The 18,037-nt window shown below is 41.0% G+C and overlaps 1 protein-coding gene across 1 annotated transcript in view; it reads left to right on the top strand.

Annotated features, from left to right (window-relative positions):
• The window catches only part of RBM26 (RNA binding motif protein 26), a 102,982-nt gene that overhangs the window by 42,733 nt on the left and 42,212 nt on the right, over positions 1-18,037 (top strand). The window contains exons 12-16 of the mRNA XM_084646432.1: positions 5,339-5,503; positions 6,410-6,541; positions 9,189-9,260; positions 10,676-10,804; positions 16,708-16,782. Of these exons, the coding sequence (XP_084502558.1) occupies positions 5,339-5,503; positions 6,410-6,541; positions 9,189-9,260; positions 10,676-10,804; positions 16,708-16,782 (573 nt within the window). The remainder of the gene's footprint in view (positions 1-5,338; positions 5,504-6,409; positions 6,542-9,188; positions 9,261-10,675; positions 10,805-16,707; positions 16,783-18,037) is intronic.

Here is an 18,037-nt window from a genome sequence, read left to right as displayed (position 1 = left end):
ACGAGAGCTTCCTCAGTCCTTAAATGAAGGTTCCAGAGGTTTATATTTTTACTAAGATCTTCCCCTCAGCTATTTAGTCTGGCACTTAAGATAAATAATTTAAAACTTTTAAAACCAATCTGACCAAACAGTCCTTTCCCTCCTCAACTGTAATAATCAAGCTATTTTCCCAACCTTCCACAGTTTTTCAGGATAATTGGAGTATACAAGACCTGGATTTCTCAACTTCCATAATTAATTTATGGTTTCTTCTTGACATTGACACGTACACAGAAGACTGGTAGACTTTTTAACCAAGCATATTTAAAAATAGAAAATATGAACAATGGAGTGTAGATATGTGATGAATATTCAAGTACCGTCACATCAATTGCTGCTTAGAAATATACATATGAAATATCAATATTAACTTTTTGCTCTTGTACCCGGTCTCTCAGACTAGATCAGAGATGCTCACTGTTGCCCTCCATCATGTTTGACTGCACATTCAATGCATGGTACACAGACCATCCTCTAGTTAACCTGAGGTGCCAGATCTTTATATGTACAGACACTCCCTTGCCCCAACTTCACATTGTGAAGAGACCACAACATACTCTTATCTTTTTATATAGTGGTGCCATTTAGAAAAAATATTCTGCATCCACCTTTCTGCTACGAGGTAGACAGCCTAGTCTACCCTCTCCATTCTCCCTATACATACAGGAAACTCCACTATAACATGCAGCTGCCTTTATCCTAACTCTCTCTTTCTTAAAATCTTATACATCAGAGTACCATAGTTTAAGCAAGTAGTATGATTCAGCAAGATGAATAACCCAAGTCTTTCTGGCTGCTCATGTTACTTCTAAAGGCTTTGGCTTTTATTCTTCAAGGTGTGCAAATATATATTAAAAATCGAACTGGTCTTATATAGCCAAACATCAAAACCTGGTAAAGAGATTGAGTTTCCACGTAATTCCTGTAATGACTATGTATAGAATCTTCCTTACTGTGAGGTAATCTCCCCTCAGCCTTCCCAGTGGCTACATTTTTTTTGTACATTAATTTAAAACTGTGTGAAATATTAGGGTATTTGACCATTTAGCAGCCTTCTTTGTTTTGTTCAGTTTTTTTTAAACAATCTTTGGTATGCGTACATTTACTTCAGCTTTCAGATAAAGTTGCTTCTTGACATTAAGGATGTTTATCTGTTAATTTCCTTGTGGCTTTCAAAACATTGGGCTGGAGTAGAGTTCCGAGCTTCTGCAATGTCCCCATCTCTTCGTGGCCTGCAAAATGTAGGAGCTCTGCATTGTTGCTGGGTCCCCACGCTTCTCCTTAGAAACTCTTACGTACATGCTTTGCTGGCTTTGTCTGGTCTCTGGAAGCTTGTACAGCTCTTCAAGTTTTCTCAGGAGCCTGAATTCCTCCATCATTACAAGGATTCCACCTCTCCTTGCCCTGTATAGTATTTATAAAATATACCTAGGCCTAATGCACATCATTACGTTGGACAAGGCAGACTTTAAAACAATTCATTTTGTTAAAATTGGCCTATGCATTGCATTTTACTATGTTTAGTTATATAAAATGTTTCCAGATACGCTATTTTTGCTAGACAGCAAAAACTTCTAAAATTTCAAAATATAACTTTAAACTAACTGTAATATAAATTGTTTGATCTAGTAATTGCTTTTTTATTTGAGTGACTTGGACGTAATCTCGTACGCCTAGTGACACGTAAGGCAGCCCAGTATTCCCACCCTTGTCCAGCGCAAGATGTTTGATTCCATCGCAAGTTGTCTCCATAATGGCAGCATTATTTCTGATTGTCCTTTGATTAGTCTGTCTTTTGTCCTGCATGCTCTTTTCCCTCTAGGTGGAATCCAGTGTAAGACTTAGGTTGTACTTCTGCCACAGGATAGCCTGATGACATGGCCAAACCACCGTAGCTGTCTAATTATTGAGAAGGCAGTCTACTGACACATGCAGCACAGCGCTTCCACTTTGTTTTCACAGTCTGTCTGATAAATTCCCAAGATTCTTCTTAAATAAAGTTGGTGGAATATATTCAGCTTTCTGTTGTGTACTTTCACCATCTGCCATGTTTTTGAGGCATACTGTACTGTCAAAAGAACAGTAACTTTGTATAATATCATTTTAATGTGTAGCTGTGTCATCTTACTCCCCAGATGTTTGACAGATGAGAAAATGATCCACTACTTTCTCAGTTCTTGCCTTCAGTTTTTTAGTGAGCTGGCCATTAGCAGATATTGTACTTCCAAGATAGACAGAAGTCATCAACTCTTGACAGTGCTCTCTCTTATCTCCGTGGTTTTGGTCTTCTGCATACTGAATGAATCCCACTTTAGCAGCTTCTGCTTTTATGCTCATTAACAATTCTTTTTATTCCATCCAAGTTTGTATCCAATATGACTACAGTAACTCCTCGCTTAACATTGTAGTTAGGTTCTTGAAAAATGCCAGTTTAAGCGAAACTGTGTTAAGCGAACCCAATTTCCCCATAAGAATGGAAATAGGGCAGGGTTAGGTTCCAGGGAAATTATGCCTTACTGCTAAATGATGAACTAGCACTCGGCTGAGCCCTCGAGGATTAACACATTGTTAATGTAGTCTCACACTCTACCAGGCAGCACTAATGGAGGGAGGAGACGCAGCATGGCAGAGAGAGACGTGTGTGTGTGTGTGAGAGAGAGAGAGACGCGCATTGCCCCTCTAAGTACGCTGACCCCACATTGCCTTTTTAAGTAGATCAGCAAGTTGAGACAGCAGCTGCTGCCAGCAAGCTCCCTCAGTCCTGAGCCCTGTTGTGTGTTCCCCCCTGCTCTGTGGAGATGCGGTACAGGGGGAGGGGGACACCCCGACATTAGCACCCCTATCTCTCTCTCTCTCTCTCTCCCTCCCTCACTTCCCCACCACAGCAAGCAAGAGGCTCCCGGGAGCAGCTCCAAGGCAGAGGGCAGGAGCAATTGGAGGAGGGACAGCTGAACTGCTCAGCAATTGATAGCCTGCTGGGTGGCTGCCACACAGGGAACTTACGGGAGCTGGTCCACCCTGATTCCAAGCCCCTGCCAGCTAGCTCCAACAGGCTGCCCTTTCTGCAAGCAGTGGACAAAGCAGGCAGCTGCCAAATGATGTTATAAGGGAGCATTGCCGAACTTTAAACAAGCATGTTCACTAATTGATCAGCGACGTAACATTAACCAAGATGACATTAAATGAGGAGTTACTGTATATAGTTTGTAAAATCTAAGTCTCGCAGCTTATCTCTCATCCAAACAATACCTGTGTCTTTGGCAGCAGCAGTTGCTCTTCTCATCACAAAGTCTGTGACAGTGCACGGGAGCAACAGGGATAGTATGCAACCCTGCTGTATACATCAGTAACAATTTTAAACTATTCTGTCTCCATTTGTCACACACAGTTTTTACCAAATTAACAATCATTGCTGGAATTTCATAGTGTCTGAGTATCCTCTAGAGGGCTTTTCTGTGGACGTTATCAAATGCTCTAGTAAAATCAAAAGTTTAAAATAATCTTTCTTTCTCAATAGCTCTTCTCAGTGTGAAAATCTGGTCTGAACACAACCTACCAGATTGAAATCTAGCCTGTCCCAGAGTACTTTTTCAAAAGCAGTTTTCATCCTATTCAAAATGGTAGTGCAAAACAGTTCTTCGGATACCGATAGGAGTGGTACCTCCCTGCAGTTATCACAAATAAGCTAGTCCCCCTTTTTAAGGATTTCATAGATGACATATCTTCTCCAGTCTTCAGGACAGATCTCCTTTCCCCAAGCTATTCTATACAAGCTACCCATGTAATTCACCATAATTTCCTCTCCTGCTTTTAACATCATCTGTCTTATCATAACCTGATGTTTTACCACTCTTCAGCTGGTTTATGACCTCAGTTACTTCCTCAAAGGCAATTACTTCTAGTGATATAGGTAAGTCTGCTATTTCTTCACTTCTTTGAGTGTGTTAGTGGTTCTAGCTGGGTGAGCACAGTCTCGAAATATTCCATTCAATCTGTTCACAAACCTTCCTCTCCAATTAAAATTGTACCATCTCGAGCTTTCATGATGCCACAACAGTTTGAGAATTGTGATGTCTGTTGTTTAGCTCTTTGAAAAAGATTTTTAGAATACCTTGCCTTGTACACCACCTCGGTTTCTTTTGCTTCATTTTCCATCCATTTTCTTATCTGTTCTGGCTGATCTTTTAACTTCCTTGTCTTTGTCTGCATGCTCTTATTGCAGGATAGCTCTTTTACTATGGTCTCATGCGTGCTGAATTCTCTTCTTTAGTTCTTTCATCTCTTCAACTAACCTCCATGTGTTTTGGTTGGGGCCATTCTGCTTTCTTATATCTTCTCACCTCCACTGTCGTCGTGGCTCCATCCACACTTGATTCTTCAAAAATTTGCCTGTATAGTTTTCCATACATAGTTTTCTGATTATAACCATCATTATGAAGCTGCTACTGAATAAGTTCTGTTATGCCAGAAGAGGGAATAATTAGTCATTTTTCTCAGCTGTTTGGAAGATACAGAAGATACAGGACTTTTTGCCAAGTGACTACTCACTGGTCTACATGTGTATGTATACTGAGACCAGTATATAGGTTTACTTTTATACTGCGATGTTGTGTATATATCTTGGCATCACTAAGCTATATATACTGTAGAAACTTGGGATATTTCAATTGTGTGCTGGATATTTCAATTTAAAATACAAAAAAGCAATCTTGGAAGGCGTGATGGTGGTGAAGTTTTAATAATACATTGGGAAGATACTAATAAAATTTCTCTTAGGCTTGATTTGTTGCACATAGATTTGTAATTGACTGAAAAGAGAGCAGGCTTGTTATCCTTGGGTGTCCTCGCATACAATTATATATACAGAAACCACGTTAAATCAGAGTGCAGATATATATGAACTCCATAATATTGTGTCCCATAAGATTAGTTTGTACTTCTTTTTTTTAATTGTTCAATAGCAAGAGGCACTAATTTTCAGTAAGGACTATTTGTATATAAAGGTGTCTGGTTTAAAATTGGTGTGTTTTAATTTACAGGTATGTAAGTAACCTCATATCTTTTCTTTGACTCCCTGTCTTTAATAACAGCCAAACTGACTTCTGTAAACTAATACTAACAATAAATCTTTTAAGATTAAAGTTACGAACACCAAATACCTAACTGATACTGCATTTAAATTGGAAGCTTTTGAGTTCCTGAAAATAATGGTTTCATGGTAGTATTGACCGACATGTCAGTTTAAGTATGTTTTTTAGGAACTGCTGTGTAAGTTTGACTTTTCAGTATGAAATCTTAGGTTGCCTATCATGGTGATCCAGAAGGTGCCCTTATCCAGTTTGCCACCCATGAAGAAGCAAAGAAAGCTATATCAAGCACAGAAGCAGTATTAAATAATCGCTTTATTAAAGTCTATTGGCATCGAGAAGGCAGTGCTCCACAAATGTCAGCTACCATGCAAAAGGTAAAGGAGTTAAATCTGTGTACTGGAATTTATCTAAATGTTGTTAAAATTTGTCATTGCAATTAAATTACTAGAATATAGACAAGACAGTTTAATAGTATAAATTTTAAAAGAACAGTAACTACAAACACTAGGAGTAACTGATTTTATTTAGGTTTCAGAGTAACAGCCGTGTTAGTCTGTATTCGCAAAAAGAAAAGGAGTACTTGTGGCACCTTAGAGACTAACCAATTTATTTGAGCATGAGCTTTCGTGAGCTACAGCTCACTTCATCGGATGCATACTGTGGAAACTGCAGAAGACATTATATACACAGAGACCATGAAACAATACCCCCTCCCACCCCACTCTCCTGCTCGTAATAGCTTATCTAAAGTGATCATCAAGTTGGGCCACACACACACACACAAAAACTCACTCTCCTGCTGCTCTCCTTATTAGTCATTTGCTAGTTTAACCTAAAGTAAATGGTGAATTCTTGGTCTCTGAATCATGATTTGAGGACTTCAGTAGCTCAGCCAGAGGTTATTGATCTATAATAGGAGAGGGTGGGTGAGGTTCTGTGGCCTATGATGGGAAGGTTAAACTAGATGATCACGATAGTTCCTTCCGGGCATTAAAGTCTGAGTCTGAGATATATAGGTATCCATGAATATGAATTTATGCACAAAAATCCCTTGAGTGTTAAGTCCAATTACTGTAAATACTATGCAATTACTCAATGAAGGTGCTTCTTTTGGTAGCAAGGGTAAAATTTTATAATGGTAGAAAGGAAATACTGTAAATTTAAAAGGCAACAGTAGCAGCTTCATTGTACCTTTATTGGTCTACATAGGCAGCAATCCCCTATTGTTAGTATGTTAGTGTGCTTTGATTTAAAAGATGTTTTTTTTTCTTCTTTTGAAGGTAATACAGCCTTTAGTTCAGCAGCCCAGTTTACCAGTAGTGAAGCAGTCGGTCAAAGAGCGATTAGGTCCTGTACCTGCAAGTAATATTGAGCCCGCAGAGGCTCAGAGTGCCAGTACAGAAATTGCTCAGGTATGTATAGCTTGCCAAGAGAAATGTCTGTGATAAGTAATTAAAATAATATCTTTCCTCATGATATGTTTGTAATGTTTTCATAACTCAAAAATGTATGCATAGATATAATGTAGTTGTAGAGGACACCATATAAAAATGTGCATTTATCACATGAATGTATCTGTATTTTTGTATGAGTAACATTTCTGGAGAGTCTTTCTAAATCTAATGATATTTGGCTAGTTCTGTTTGGGTTTGCAGCACTGCAGAAGATTATCTCATAGTTTTTCAATGAAATTTTCTAAAAACTTGAAAACATTTCTGTCCATGTTATATATTTAATAAAGAAACTACTTTTTTCAGCATTTTGAAATCAGCTTTTGTTTTTTGATAACCTAGCTATCTCTCTTGCATCACCCTGAGTTGCAACATAGTGGTTGGTATGGCAGTGGCTCTGAACTCATTTTAAAGACCAATTTTTAGATGCTGAATACCTAATTTTTGTTATATGTTGCTATGTTGGACAGAGTAAATCTTGTCACGGTTCTGGGGAATGGATTAAATTTGTTGAGCTATTTCTATCTTCCCATTGCTAAAGCACTCGGGCACATCATGAAAAGTAATCTTTCACAGAATAATAAAACAGTAGTATAAAGATTTCACAACAGAATAATTTGCATATTATCAGGAAAAAAAAAACCCTCTAATAAAATAGGTTAACTAAAAGCTTGACCAAATAAAGCTTTCACCTTTAAATTTCTAATGTATTGGAACAAACGTAGGTCATACAATTGATATCCTTTTATTTTGTTGTATATAATCCTGTTCTGATTGTACAAGTATTTTCTTAATATTTGCATTAAATTGTGAAACAGCTAATACTTGCACAGTGTAGCATTTGTTAAGAATTGTCACGTTAAACGTTTTTTGTTTCAATATTCACTCATTTATTTTAGGTAGCAAAATATGTGGTAGAAATCAAGATAAATAGGAAACCAAATATACTTGTCCAATTCATCTCCTAAATGTCAGTCCACTGTAGTAAAAGCCGTGGAAACTATTGAGTCCACTTTCTTGGAATTCACTGTGCCTTCATAGAGCCCTGTTGACTTGCAGGGCTGGACCCAAACTGTCTGCATGAGCAAAATTTTAAACACATTAGTAAGGCCACGTCTGCACTCTACAAGTTCTGCAGCAATGCCGATATAGTGTAGACACTTCATGCATCGATGGAAGGGGTTTTTCCATCAATGTAGTTAATTCACCTCTCTGAGACGGGGTAGCTTTGTTGACAGAGGAGTTCTTGTTGACCTAGCTGCGTCTAAAGTGTGGGTTAGGTTGACCGTACTGTGTTGCACAGGACATGAAATTTTTCACAGCCCTGAGCGACATAGTTAGCCTGATCTAATTTTCAGGTGTGGAGCAGGTCTAGGACAGCTGCTTTCTCATTAAATAAGAGAACATGTATTTTCATTTTGTACCAAATACATGGGAGAACTCATACCTGTGCAGGTTGGAAAAGGATGGGGCATCTAAATGTAAGATCTTTGTTCCCTAACTTGAGTGCTAATGCAGAATATTCTTAGAGGAGATAGAGCTTTCCAAATGAAGATGGGCTATTAGTGTTGCCAACTTTTTTCAGTAACCATTATCTTTGGGTTTTAACTGTCTCCTCCTCCTGAAGTCACATACTTAGATTCTTGATGATGATGGTTGTCAGTAATTGCTCCTGTTGAACCTGCATTGAAAATGGTATGAGGTGCTATCCTGTGGTGGGTTTTGTCCTATCTTCACAGTTAGACTGCTTGGAGCACTGTTTTAGGGGACTAGTCATTAACAGGTGGCAGAGATAGGTCAGATTCTAGTTCATATGGTGCTTAACTTGTCTGCAGAAGCAGTTAGAATCTTCACCTGCCAAAAATCAACAGATCTAATCGATGTTTCAGGCTTTTGACAGTCAATATCTTTGCCAGCTCACCAGCAGCATTACGAACAGATGGTCAGCTTGTGGTTTGGAAATGTTTCCAAGAATTTTTAAGGAGGCAAAGCACCATAGTACACACTATGATTCCTGAAAGATTGCAAGATTAATCTCTATCTTTAAATACTCTTCAAGTATTGGATCATGTCTATAAGTAGACATTTTCAGCATCGGACAATTACTTTATCCGAAAACCTTAGTTTAGAATTCAGAAAATGCAGAAGTCCTGAAAGCACCTCTTTGCAATTGATATCTGGAAACTGCAACTTATAATGTTCTAACTTGAGCAGGATTTCCTTTTAAATTGTGATTTATTTGTAAGTGCCTACAGAGATACTCCTTGGTCTGCTAGTGTGAAACATACTTTTTCCAAAATAAGGCCCCCTGATGCTACAGTTGGATGCGTTTGGGCAAATCCTTGTCATGTCAGTTCATTTTGGAATCAGTGCCTATCTTACCAGACAGTTCTTATATTCAAGGAATATATCTTATACCATTTTACCTGGATTGTCACACTTAAAATCTGATAATTTTTAATCTTAAAAAAAATCCTCCAGACTTTGCAGAACCCTTTTTGTTATAGTCTGCATTCAGCATTGTACAGTTAAAACTTTAGCACTTAGTTATAATCTTATACAATTACACAGGGTTAGAAAAGAACCAATTATTTTTTCTTCTTGTTAGAATGTGACTAAATTATCTGTGAAAGATAGACTGGGTTTTGTGTCAAAACTGCCTGCTCCAGCAACAGAGAAGGTAAGAAAATGCATGTCTGATTATTCCTTCTACTCACATTTGTATATCAGCTGTATCCTTGATACAAAATTAATTTTGTTTCAACTTTGTCCTTATCATAAATACCTAATTGAAGCACAATTAACCAGTGCTTTGGAGCTGTGCTCCAGCTCCGCTCCAGCTCCAGGCAAAAACCTGCGGCTCCACTGCTCCGGAGCTGCTCCGCGGGCTCTGCTCCAAAGCCCTGCAATTAACTGCTAAAAGTAATCTCAGAGAGAGTATACAGCAAGTATGCTTTGCTTAATGAATGGTTAAATTGCAATGGGAATAAAATGCAATGGGGCATGTACTACTATTTCACATTTTGAACTTCAGATATTGGGTTGTATGCTTTCTACTACAAACAATTTGTCTGAACTCCTTCTAGAATATCTATTCTAGAGCCTAAATTGTTAGCACGTTACTTGGTTGAACTTAAATTGCAAATACATTTTTAAGTAATATTTAAGTAGTTTAGCTGGTCTCTCCTTTTTTGTTAAATGGCTTCTGATTAATCTTTGTTTCTGTGTGTCATGGCAGTAGTAGCCAAAATTTCAGGAGATAAGACTGGATTTAAGGCAAATATCAGCATTTTTTTCTTTCATTGGTTTCCTGCTGTTTGTGAAGCAGACTGTCCTGAAGGCATTTGTAGAAGTACAGTTTGGAGGAGTGGAATTTTTTGTAACTAGTTAAAGCAGCATTTCATCTCATCTCTGATTGGCCCACTAAGGCACTTCTTATGGGCTTTCACAATTGACATTGATAATAAAGCTTCGATTTTTTTCTACTCTCAACACATCCACTCTAGAAAATACTTTTCTAGTGGAAGGAGTAGAGGTAATAGTAGAAAAAAGTTGTAATGCCCTTTTTGTGATACGTTTCAGTTGTAAATCCCTCTTTTATTTGTAGCTGACCTTCTAATTCATTTCTTTCTGCTGTTTCCTTCCTGTTACTGTTTTCTCTTGGTATCATTTTTTTTTTATGGAGTACATACATGGCTGACCAGTGGACTCACCAGCAATCTGTATGCAGCTTTTAATTTTAACTTTCTCCTAAGTTATATTGAAGCTATTTAAATGCCCTTTATATAGATGCAGTGGCCTCCTAATGAGGCAAGTAAGGTCATACCTGCATTTTTGTGGTATTTATTTATACATGGGTATGACCATTCCAAAGTAGCCTAACTAGCTAAAGCAGATAGTTGATGTAATGCTGCATTTTTGTTTATCATTTAACTCCAATCTACTGCAAACATGTTTACTTTAATTTTGATATGGTAATGAATTATAATCAAAGGAGGCAAAAGGTGTCTATTGTGGAAAAGCCAATGCATTTTGAAGCACTCTTGTTTAAAAAAAATCTAAAAATTGACATAATAAAATGATTTCCTCCTATAGGTATTGTCCACGTCTACTGGCTTGACTAAAACTGTATACAATCCTGCTGCTTTGAAGGCAGCACAGAAATCTTTGCCTGTTGTTTCCACTTCCATTCTAGACTCTAATGAAGCACAGAAGAAAAAACAGGTAAAGTAAATATGCTTCTTTATAAAATGGGTACAGTACATTGAGGAGTTCTGTATTTGATAGAGACAGTGTCAACATATTTCCTCAGAACGGCATAATGGAACAAGTTAATCAAATTACCTTCACTAATAATAGTGTAGTTGGTGTTGAAAGAACAAAAAAATGCTTTCAGCATTTGTTCCCATTGTTTACTTTTTTCAGTATATTTTCTAGCAGTATAAGTATACGGTAGACTTAAGATCCTATAGGGACTCAAAATCAGAAGCATCTTTCATGGAAATAGAATCTCCAGTTTGAGACATAAACTGGGAGATAAACTGTGAGAAGGAAGTACAGAACAACCCTAACTTTATCTTCCAAACCATTTAGAACTCACCTGCCTTTTTGCAACATTCTGGATTCTTAGTGACCAAGTATATTCTCAACTGAAAACTGTCCTGCTGTTCATTCTACAGTTTCTTAACTGCACTTCATTCATCCAGAATCTTTTTTATTTTTAAATCAAACTGAATTTTGGAGTCCTTATAATTCTACTTTGAGATTACAGAAAATAAAGCAAAAAAAGCATGCTAATCTCTGAATGGGTCAGACCGTCTCAGCTAAAGTTAGGCTTAAAAAAACGCTTTAGGTTCCTGTAATTAACTTTTCTAATTTATGTCAACTAAATGTAGAATAAATGTTCTTCTTCAAGTGGTTGCTCATGTCCATTCAACTTAGGTGGAGGAGAGCATAACTGCAGCCAGGGCGACACTCCAGGCAGCGTTGGATGCGGCGGACACTGCCGCCTGAACCATGGTTTTGGCCGTTGCTATGTGCCGGACATCCTGGCTGCTCCTCTTCGGCTTATCCACGGAGGCTCAGCAGTCGATGCAAGACCTTCCCTTCGATGGGCAAGCCCTGTTTGCAGAACAGATGGACAATAAGCTCCATGGCCTCAAGGACTCCCACACAACTCTTAAAATGGGCCTGTGTGTTCCTGACCCTGCCTGCATGCCGTTCAAGCCACAGCAGCATCAGGGCCAGGGAAGCCACCCTCGCCAGGAGCCTCCCCAAAAGAAATCCAGAGGCTACAAGCAGCTGCCTAGCCACTAGCCTTTGCAGGCTTCTCAGTCGAGCTCTACTTGCAATAAGCAGGCGGAGAAATGCCCATTTTGAGGGTACGCCCAAGGTGACTTACCGGACTGTTCCAGGATCCGTCCTCCCCTATTTTTGCCAGTTGCCTTTCTCCTTTCCTCCCTGTGTTGGCATCTGTAACATCAGACCAATGTGTTCGCAGTACGGTGGTGCGGGGTTGCACCCTTCAGTTGCTTTCTACTCCTCCTTCCCACCCCCTCTCCCTGCCCCTCTTTAGGGACCCTTCTCACGAGAGTCTCCTTGTGCAGGAGGTAGAGGGGTTACTGCAGCTAGGTTCGGTGGAGGTCATTCCTCCAGAGTACAGGAACAAGGGGTTCTGTTCTTGCTATTTTTACAACCTATCCTGGACCTGCAAGACTTGAACCGCTTCCTAGTGAAGCTGAAGTTCAGCATGGTCTCCCTGGCCTCCGTGGATCCGGGAGACTGGTACGCTGAGCTGGATCTGAAAGATGCGTACTCTCGCATTGCCATCTTCAAGGGACACAGATGCTTCCTCTGGTTTGCTGTAGGTCCAAATCACTATCAGTTTGCTGTCCTCCCGTTTGGCCTAGCAACAGCACTGCAGATATTTATTAAGTGCATGTCGGTGGTGGCTGCTTACCTCAGACGTTGTGGTGTCCAGAGCTACCCGAACCTCAACGACTGGCTAGTCCTAGGCAGCTCCAGGTCCAAAGAGATGTTGTGATGCTGTTAGCCACTTGCAGTTGCTTCGACCTGTTGGTAAAGAAGAACAAAAATCCACATTAGTTCTGGTTCAGAGGATAGAGTTCATCGGAGCGGTGCTTGACTCGACCCGCACGTGCTGCTGGAGAGATTCAGGGCATTGATGGACCTTATCGCGGAAGTCTCATTGTTTGCCCTGAGCACGTCCGGGGTTTGCCTGCGCCTACTAGGTCACATGGCAGCGTGTACATGGGTGGTGTGCCACGCCAAGCTCCGGATGTTACCATCTCCACAGCAGTACTTACCTTGTTGTGATGATGGACCAACCCCAGGAAAGTCCTGGAAGGAGTTCCCTTCGTCAGCACTTCTCATTCAGTCGAGTTGGTTTCGTACACCTCGGACCTCGACTGGCAGGGGGGCACGTCTCAGCACTCTCCAGACCCAGGGTATGTGGTTCCCAGAGGAAATGACAATACACATAAACATCAGAGCTCAGGGCGGTGCACAGTCTTCCTATCTCACCTGTCGGGCAGAGTGGTCAGAGTCTTGACGGACAACAGAGTCTCAATGTTTTCCATCAGTGGTTCCCCAACTTGTTCTGCCGCTTGTGCAGGGAAAGCCCCTGGTGGGCCGGGCCGGGCCAGTTTGTTTGCCTGCTATGTCCACAGGTTCAGCCGATCGTGGCTCCTAGTGGCCGCGGTTCGCTGCTCCAGGCCAGTGGGAGCTGCGATAGGCTGAGCCTGCGGACACGGCCGGTAAACAAACCGGCCGTCCCACCAGGGGCTTTCCCTGCACAAGCAGCGGAACAAGTTTTTGGGAACCGCTGTTCTACATCAACAGACAAGGGGGAGCATGATCCACGGCCTTCTGCCAAGAGGCACTCCATCTCTGGGACTTGTGTATCTACCATGGAATGAACCAGCACTGGTTCTGGATGCTGTCGAGCCTGGCAGCGATCCCGCCGTGGCCCCTGCCAAACCGACCAGACCTACTGTCACAGGATCACGGTAGACTCTTGCACTCCAACCTTGTGTTCCTCCACCTCACGGCGTGAGTGTTGCGTGGCTGAACCCTGAGGAACGGGCCTGTTCAGAAGGCGTCCAGAAGGTCATCCTTGAGAGTAGGAAGCCCTCAATTAAATAGACTTACCTGGCAAAGTGGACGACGTTCTCCCGCTGGACAGGCAAACGGGGCATCTCCCCTTTGCATTCTTCGATGCAGTCAATCTTAGACTACCTGCTTCATTTGAGGAACCAGGGCCTGACACACTCCTCTATCAAGGTGCATCTGGCAGCCATTTCTGCCTTTTATCTGCCAATCCAGGGTCAGACAGTGTTCTCCCATGACATGACAGTCCAATTCCTCAGAGGTCTTGAGAGACTTTTTCCACAAGTTTGGTCCCCAGACCCGCAGTGGGATCTTGCTTGGTTTTGTCCAGGCTCACAGGCCTGTCCTTTGAGCCTTTGGCCTCGTGCTCCCTCTCTCACTTATTGGCGAGGCGAGTCTCTGAGCTGCGAACCTTGACCTTAGAGCTGCTGTACATGGTCTTCTATAAGAACAAGGTTCAGCTCCGGCCCCACGTGGCCTTCCTTCCCAAGGTGGTGTCTACTTTCCACGTGAGTCAGGACATCTTCCTTTTGGTCTTCTGCTCCAAACCCCATGAGACTAGTGAAGAGCGGCACCTTCATGCTTTGGACGTTAGAAGAGCCCTGGATTTCTACCTAGGTTAGACAAAGCCTTTCTGTAAGTTGACTCAGCTTTTCATCTCTGCAGCTGATAGGATGAAGGGCCTCCCGGTGTCCACACAGAGGATTTCTAATTGGATCACCTCTTGCATTCGGACTTGTTATGAGTGGGCGGGAGTCCCTGTGCCGCCATTCGTCATAGCCCACTTGACAGAACGCAGGCATCCTCGGCGGCCTTCCTGGCACAGGACATCTGTCACACTGCAACGTGGTCTTTGGTGCACACATTCACAGCCCATTATGCCATCACTCAGCAGGCCAGAGACGACGCTGGGTTCAGCAGAGCTGTGTTACAATCTACACGTCTGTGAACTCCTACCTACCTCCACGGGGTACTGCTTGGGGATCACCTAAACTGAATGGACATGAGCAAGTATTCAAAGAAAAGACATTTACATTTTCCCATAACTGGTGTTCTTCGAGATTTGTTGCTCATGTCCATTCTACAACCCGCCCTCCTCCCCCACTGTTGGAATTTCCGGCAAGAAGGAACTGAGGGTGGGGGGAGCCGACGGTGCCCTACGTACCACAGCATGTGTGCGCCACTCCAGGGGGTGCCAGAGCTTGTCCCCTACGGTTACTGCTGAGGGAGAAAACTTCCAACACGGGAGCATGTGGTGTGTGCATGTGCGCGTGCACACACACTTAAGTTGAATGGACACGAGCAACACATCTTGAACATCAGTTACAGAAAAAGGTAACTGTCTTTTTTCAGTTCATAACAAATGAGCTGAATCCATCCAATTTAGGTTCCTAAAAAAGCATTGAGGATGACATAACTTCTGTATAGAGGGTTTAAGTTAATAGACACTAACTACAGAGATCTTCAAATTTAACACACATGCCTTTGTAACTGCATCTCACCTGTAATATGGGGTCAGATTTTCAAGTTGCCTCTGATATATGGGGTCTCCAACATTATACAGCTATAACCTGACTTTTCGGAAGACGTGAGCACCTGTAGCTTCCAGTGACTTCAGACTTATTGAATAAGTCTTAAAGATAAAAAGAAACAACAAATTTTGCCCTCTTGCTGGTTCATTTTTTCTGCTGCCCTTTTGCTGTCTGAAGAGATGGGTATTATTATAATACAATACCTGTGAGAAATTCATGGCTTGTTGGGACGGATGTCAAAGGTAGCTCCCCTTTCCTCCTCCTCCTCCTCCTGTCTTCCTTTGTTTTCCGCATCTCCCTTTCCTTTCCTCATTCCCCTGTGTTTATAATCCCTCTATGGACTGCAGCCACTGGAGAACAGGATCACGCACTAGAGCAAATAAGACATTCTGAGCAAGCAGAAGTCAGGTTGGTGTATGGGAGAAGAGAGACACAAACATAGCTTAGTATTAATATTAGTATTTTGTAGCTGTCGACACATTTGCATTCTGTATAAGGTAATTCACCTTGCAGTCCGAGTCCAGCTGGCATGGAAATGCTGACCCAGAAATGCAGGCAGATTCTTATGTTCCTTCTCCCTCATCAACTATGTTTGTATAAAATTCCTTAGCTCTTCTTGAAAATGTGCTGAATCATGAGCTTCTGCTCCCATTCTGTGCCTGAGAGCAGGAAGTGATTGCTTTCTTTACAGCAGCTGCAGCAGAAGCTGAATAGAAGCTCTGGCATCTCTTCTGCTCCCTCCTCCAAGTACAGTATTTTAGAAATACAGTAATACAATTCTGAAATGGACAAATTTACATTTCATACTTCTGTATTCATAAATATGTGGCAAGATTCCACTTCAAAAATTGAAAGTTATGTTCCTTACAAGTTACACTAGCCAATCATAATGTTACTTTCCAGGTAGCAAGTTTTTGGCGATGTTATCAAAGTTTTTTAAGAACTTCCTATGAACTTTTGATTTTTGTGGCCTGAGACTGTACTATGAAATATGTCTAATTTATTGTAGGACTCAACATACGGTTGCTTCTAGGATACTTCCCTTATGTGTCTGAACTCCTGCAATAAAATCATGGTTGCACTATAAAGAATACCAAAATTCCTCTGGTAATGTGGTGGTAAAATATTCTGCTTTTCACACTGGAATAGTGATCTGTAAAATGGTTACCCTAGTCCTAGATAAGTGATAAAGATTGACGCTTTCCTGGCATCTATTTAACTAAGTCTGGTTGTCAGATTTATCACTAACCCTGATGTTTGATACGCTAAGGATAGCTTTGATAACCCTCTTTTTGTACGTCAGGTGAGCCTATTTCTATTACTAGAATTTATTTTTGTCAGAATTTCTTTTTGTAATCACTTACTACAGTAGGCAAACTAGTTTATTCAGTGACAGAATATTCTCTTGATGAATTCTTGATTCCAAAAATCTTAGGAACTTTCTGTAATTTTATTTTATGCCCCTAGGAAGCACTAAGACTTCAACAAGATGTGAGAAAGAAAAAACAGGAGATCTTAGAAAAGCACATTGAAACACAAAAGGTAAAGTATTTAGATGCTCCCTGATTGGAGCTTTCTGCAGAGATAATAAAAGTAACAGTTGACAGCATGAGTTGTAAAATCATTATAATAGTTTGTCGTAATCATAAATTGCAATTAATGGTATGTAAATATATAATACCACCAACTTTTTGTGCTTTTCATCCATAAATCTCAATGCAAAAGAGGTCACTATCACAAAGTGTTCTGACTGTTGGTTCTCATGCTTCCCTCATTAGACAGTGTGGGATTCTTTTATCTCTAAGATTTTTGTTAGTGGGGGCCAGTGTTTGAGCTTCCCATGTTTCCCCTATCATGCACTGCTGATCCCTCAATCCCTAGAACCATCTAACCAGTTCTTCCTTGATTGTGGTCAGCGAAGGAGCCACATGTGGACTTCCACCTGTTGCTGCATCTGACCATCTTGCCAGCCTTGTTCTCTAGGTGTCTTTTTCCTGGTGTCCTTCCTTGCAGTCAGCTCTGTAAAGAGAGAGGAAGAAGTGCTGTTGTGCTTTTATTGATGCTCTGGTTTGCTTGTTCTTGAAGTGCCAAGTCTGTCTGCTCTTTTTTTTTTTTTTTTTTTGTCTCCAGAATTGTTTGGCATTTTGTTCCAGTTGCTCAGTATATTGGAGTTCTGTATTCTGTATGCTAAGTTTTTCTTGTTGGCACTTCCATGTTTCTTAGTGCATTTTTGTGGTGCTGCTTTTTGTTGATACTCAAGTGCTCTGGCACTGCTCCTCAGCACTTTGGCACATCTTTTTCTAATGATGTATTCTTTGTTCAAGAAGGATCATTTCTTCTGCTTCCTTTGTTCATCTTCGGAAATTTTAGGATAGTGGTTCCAAGATATGTGCTTGGGGCAAAAAATTGTAATACAGTTTAACCTGATTGCTACATCTTTTACCTCATAATTGATCATGACATGCGAGGTTGTCAAGTACGCCTGGAAACTTCACCCAGAGCAGTCTACTTTTGTACGGGATCCATCAAATACCCCAAATACTCATGGGAAACATAAATTCAGCCAACACCTGGCTTGGAATGCTTTAAAATGAAAGCCTGAGTATAGTCATTTTTGCTGAGCCCTGGAACTTGGTGTTGACACCTCCTGCATCATCACACTTCCCCATGTGGTCGTTTTCCATTGCTGTTGGGAAGGCTGAAAGGGAGTCTATTTGTAAACTGGGGGTATATCTTTAAAAAAAAAAAAGGCGCTATATTTACTGCAGACTAGACACTAGTGATCAAAGTTAGGCTT

The sequence above is a fragment of the Lepidochelys olivacea genome (assembly GCF_965140295.1).
Source record: "Lepidochelys olivacea isolate rLepOli2 genome assembly, chromosome: 1".
NCBI classification, from domain to species: Eukaryota; Metazoa; Chordata; order Testudines; family Cheloniidae; genus Lepidochelys; species Lepidochelys olivacea.
Note: the sequence above shows the minus strand (reverse complement) of the source record. Positions and strands in the feature narration are given on the sequence as shown.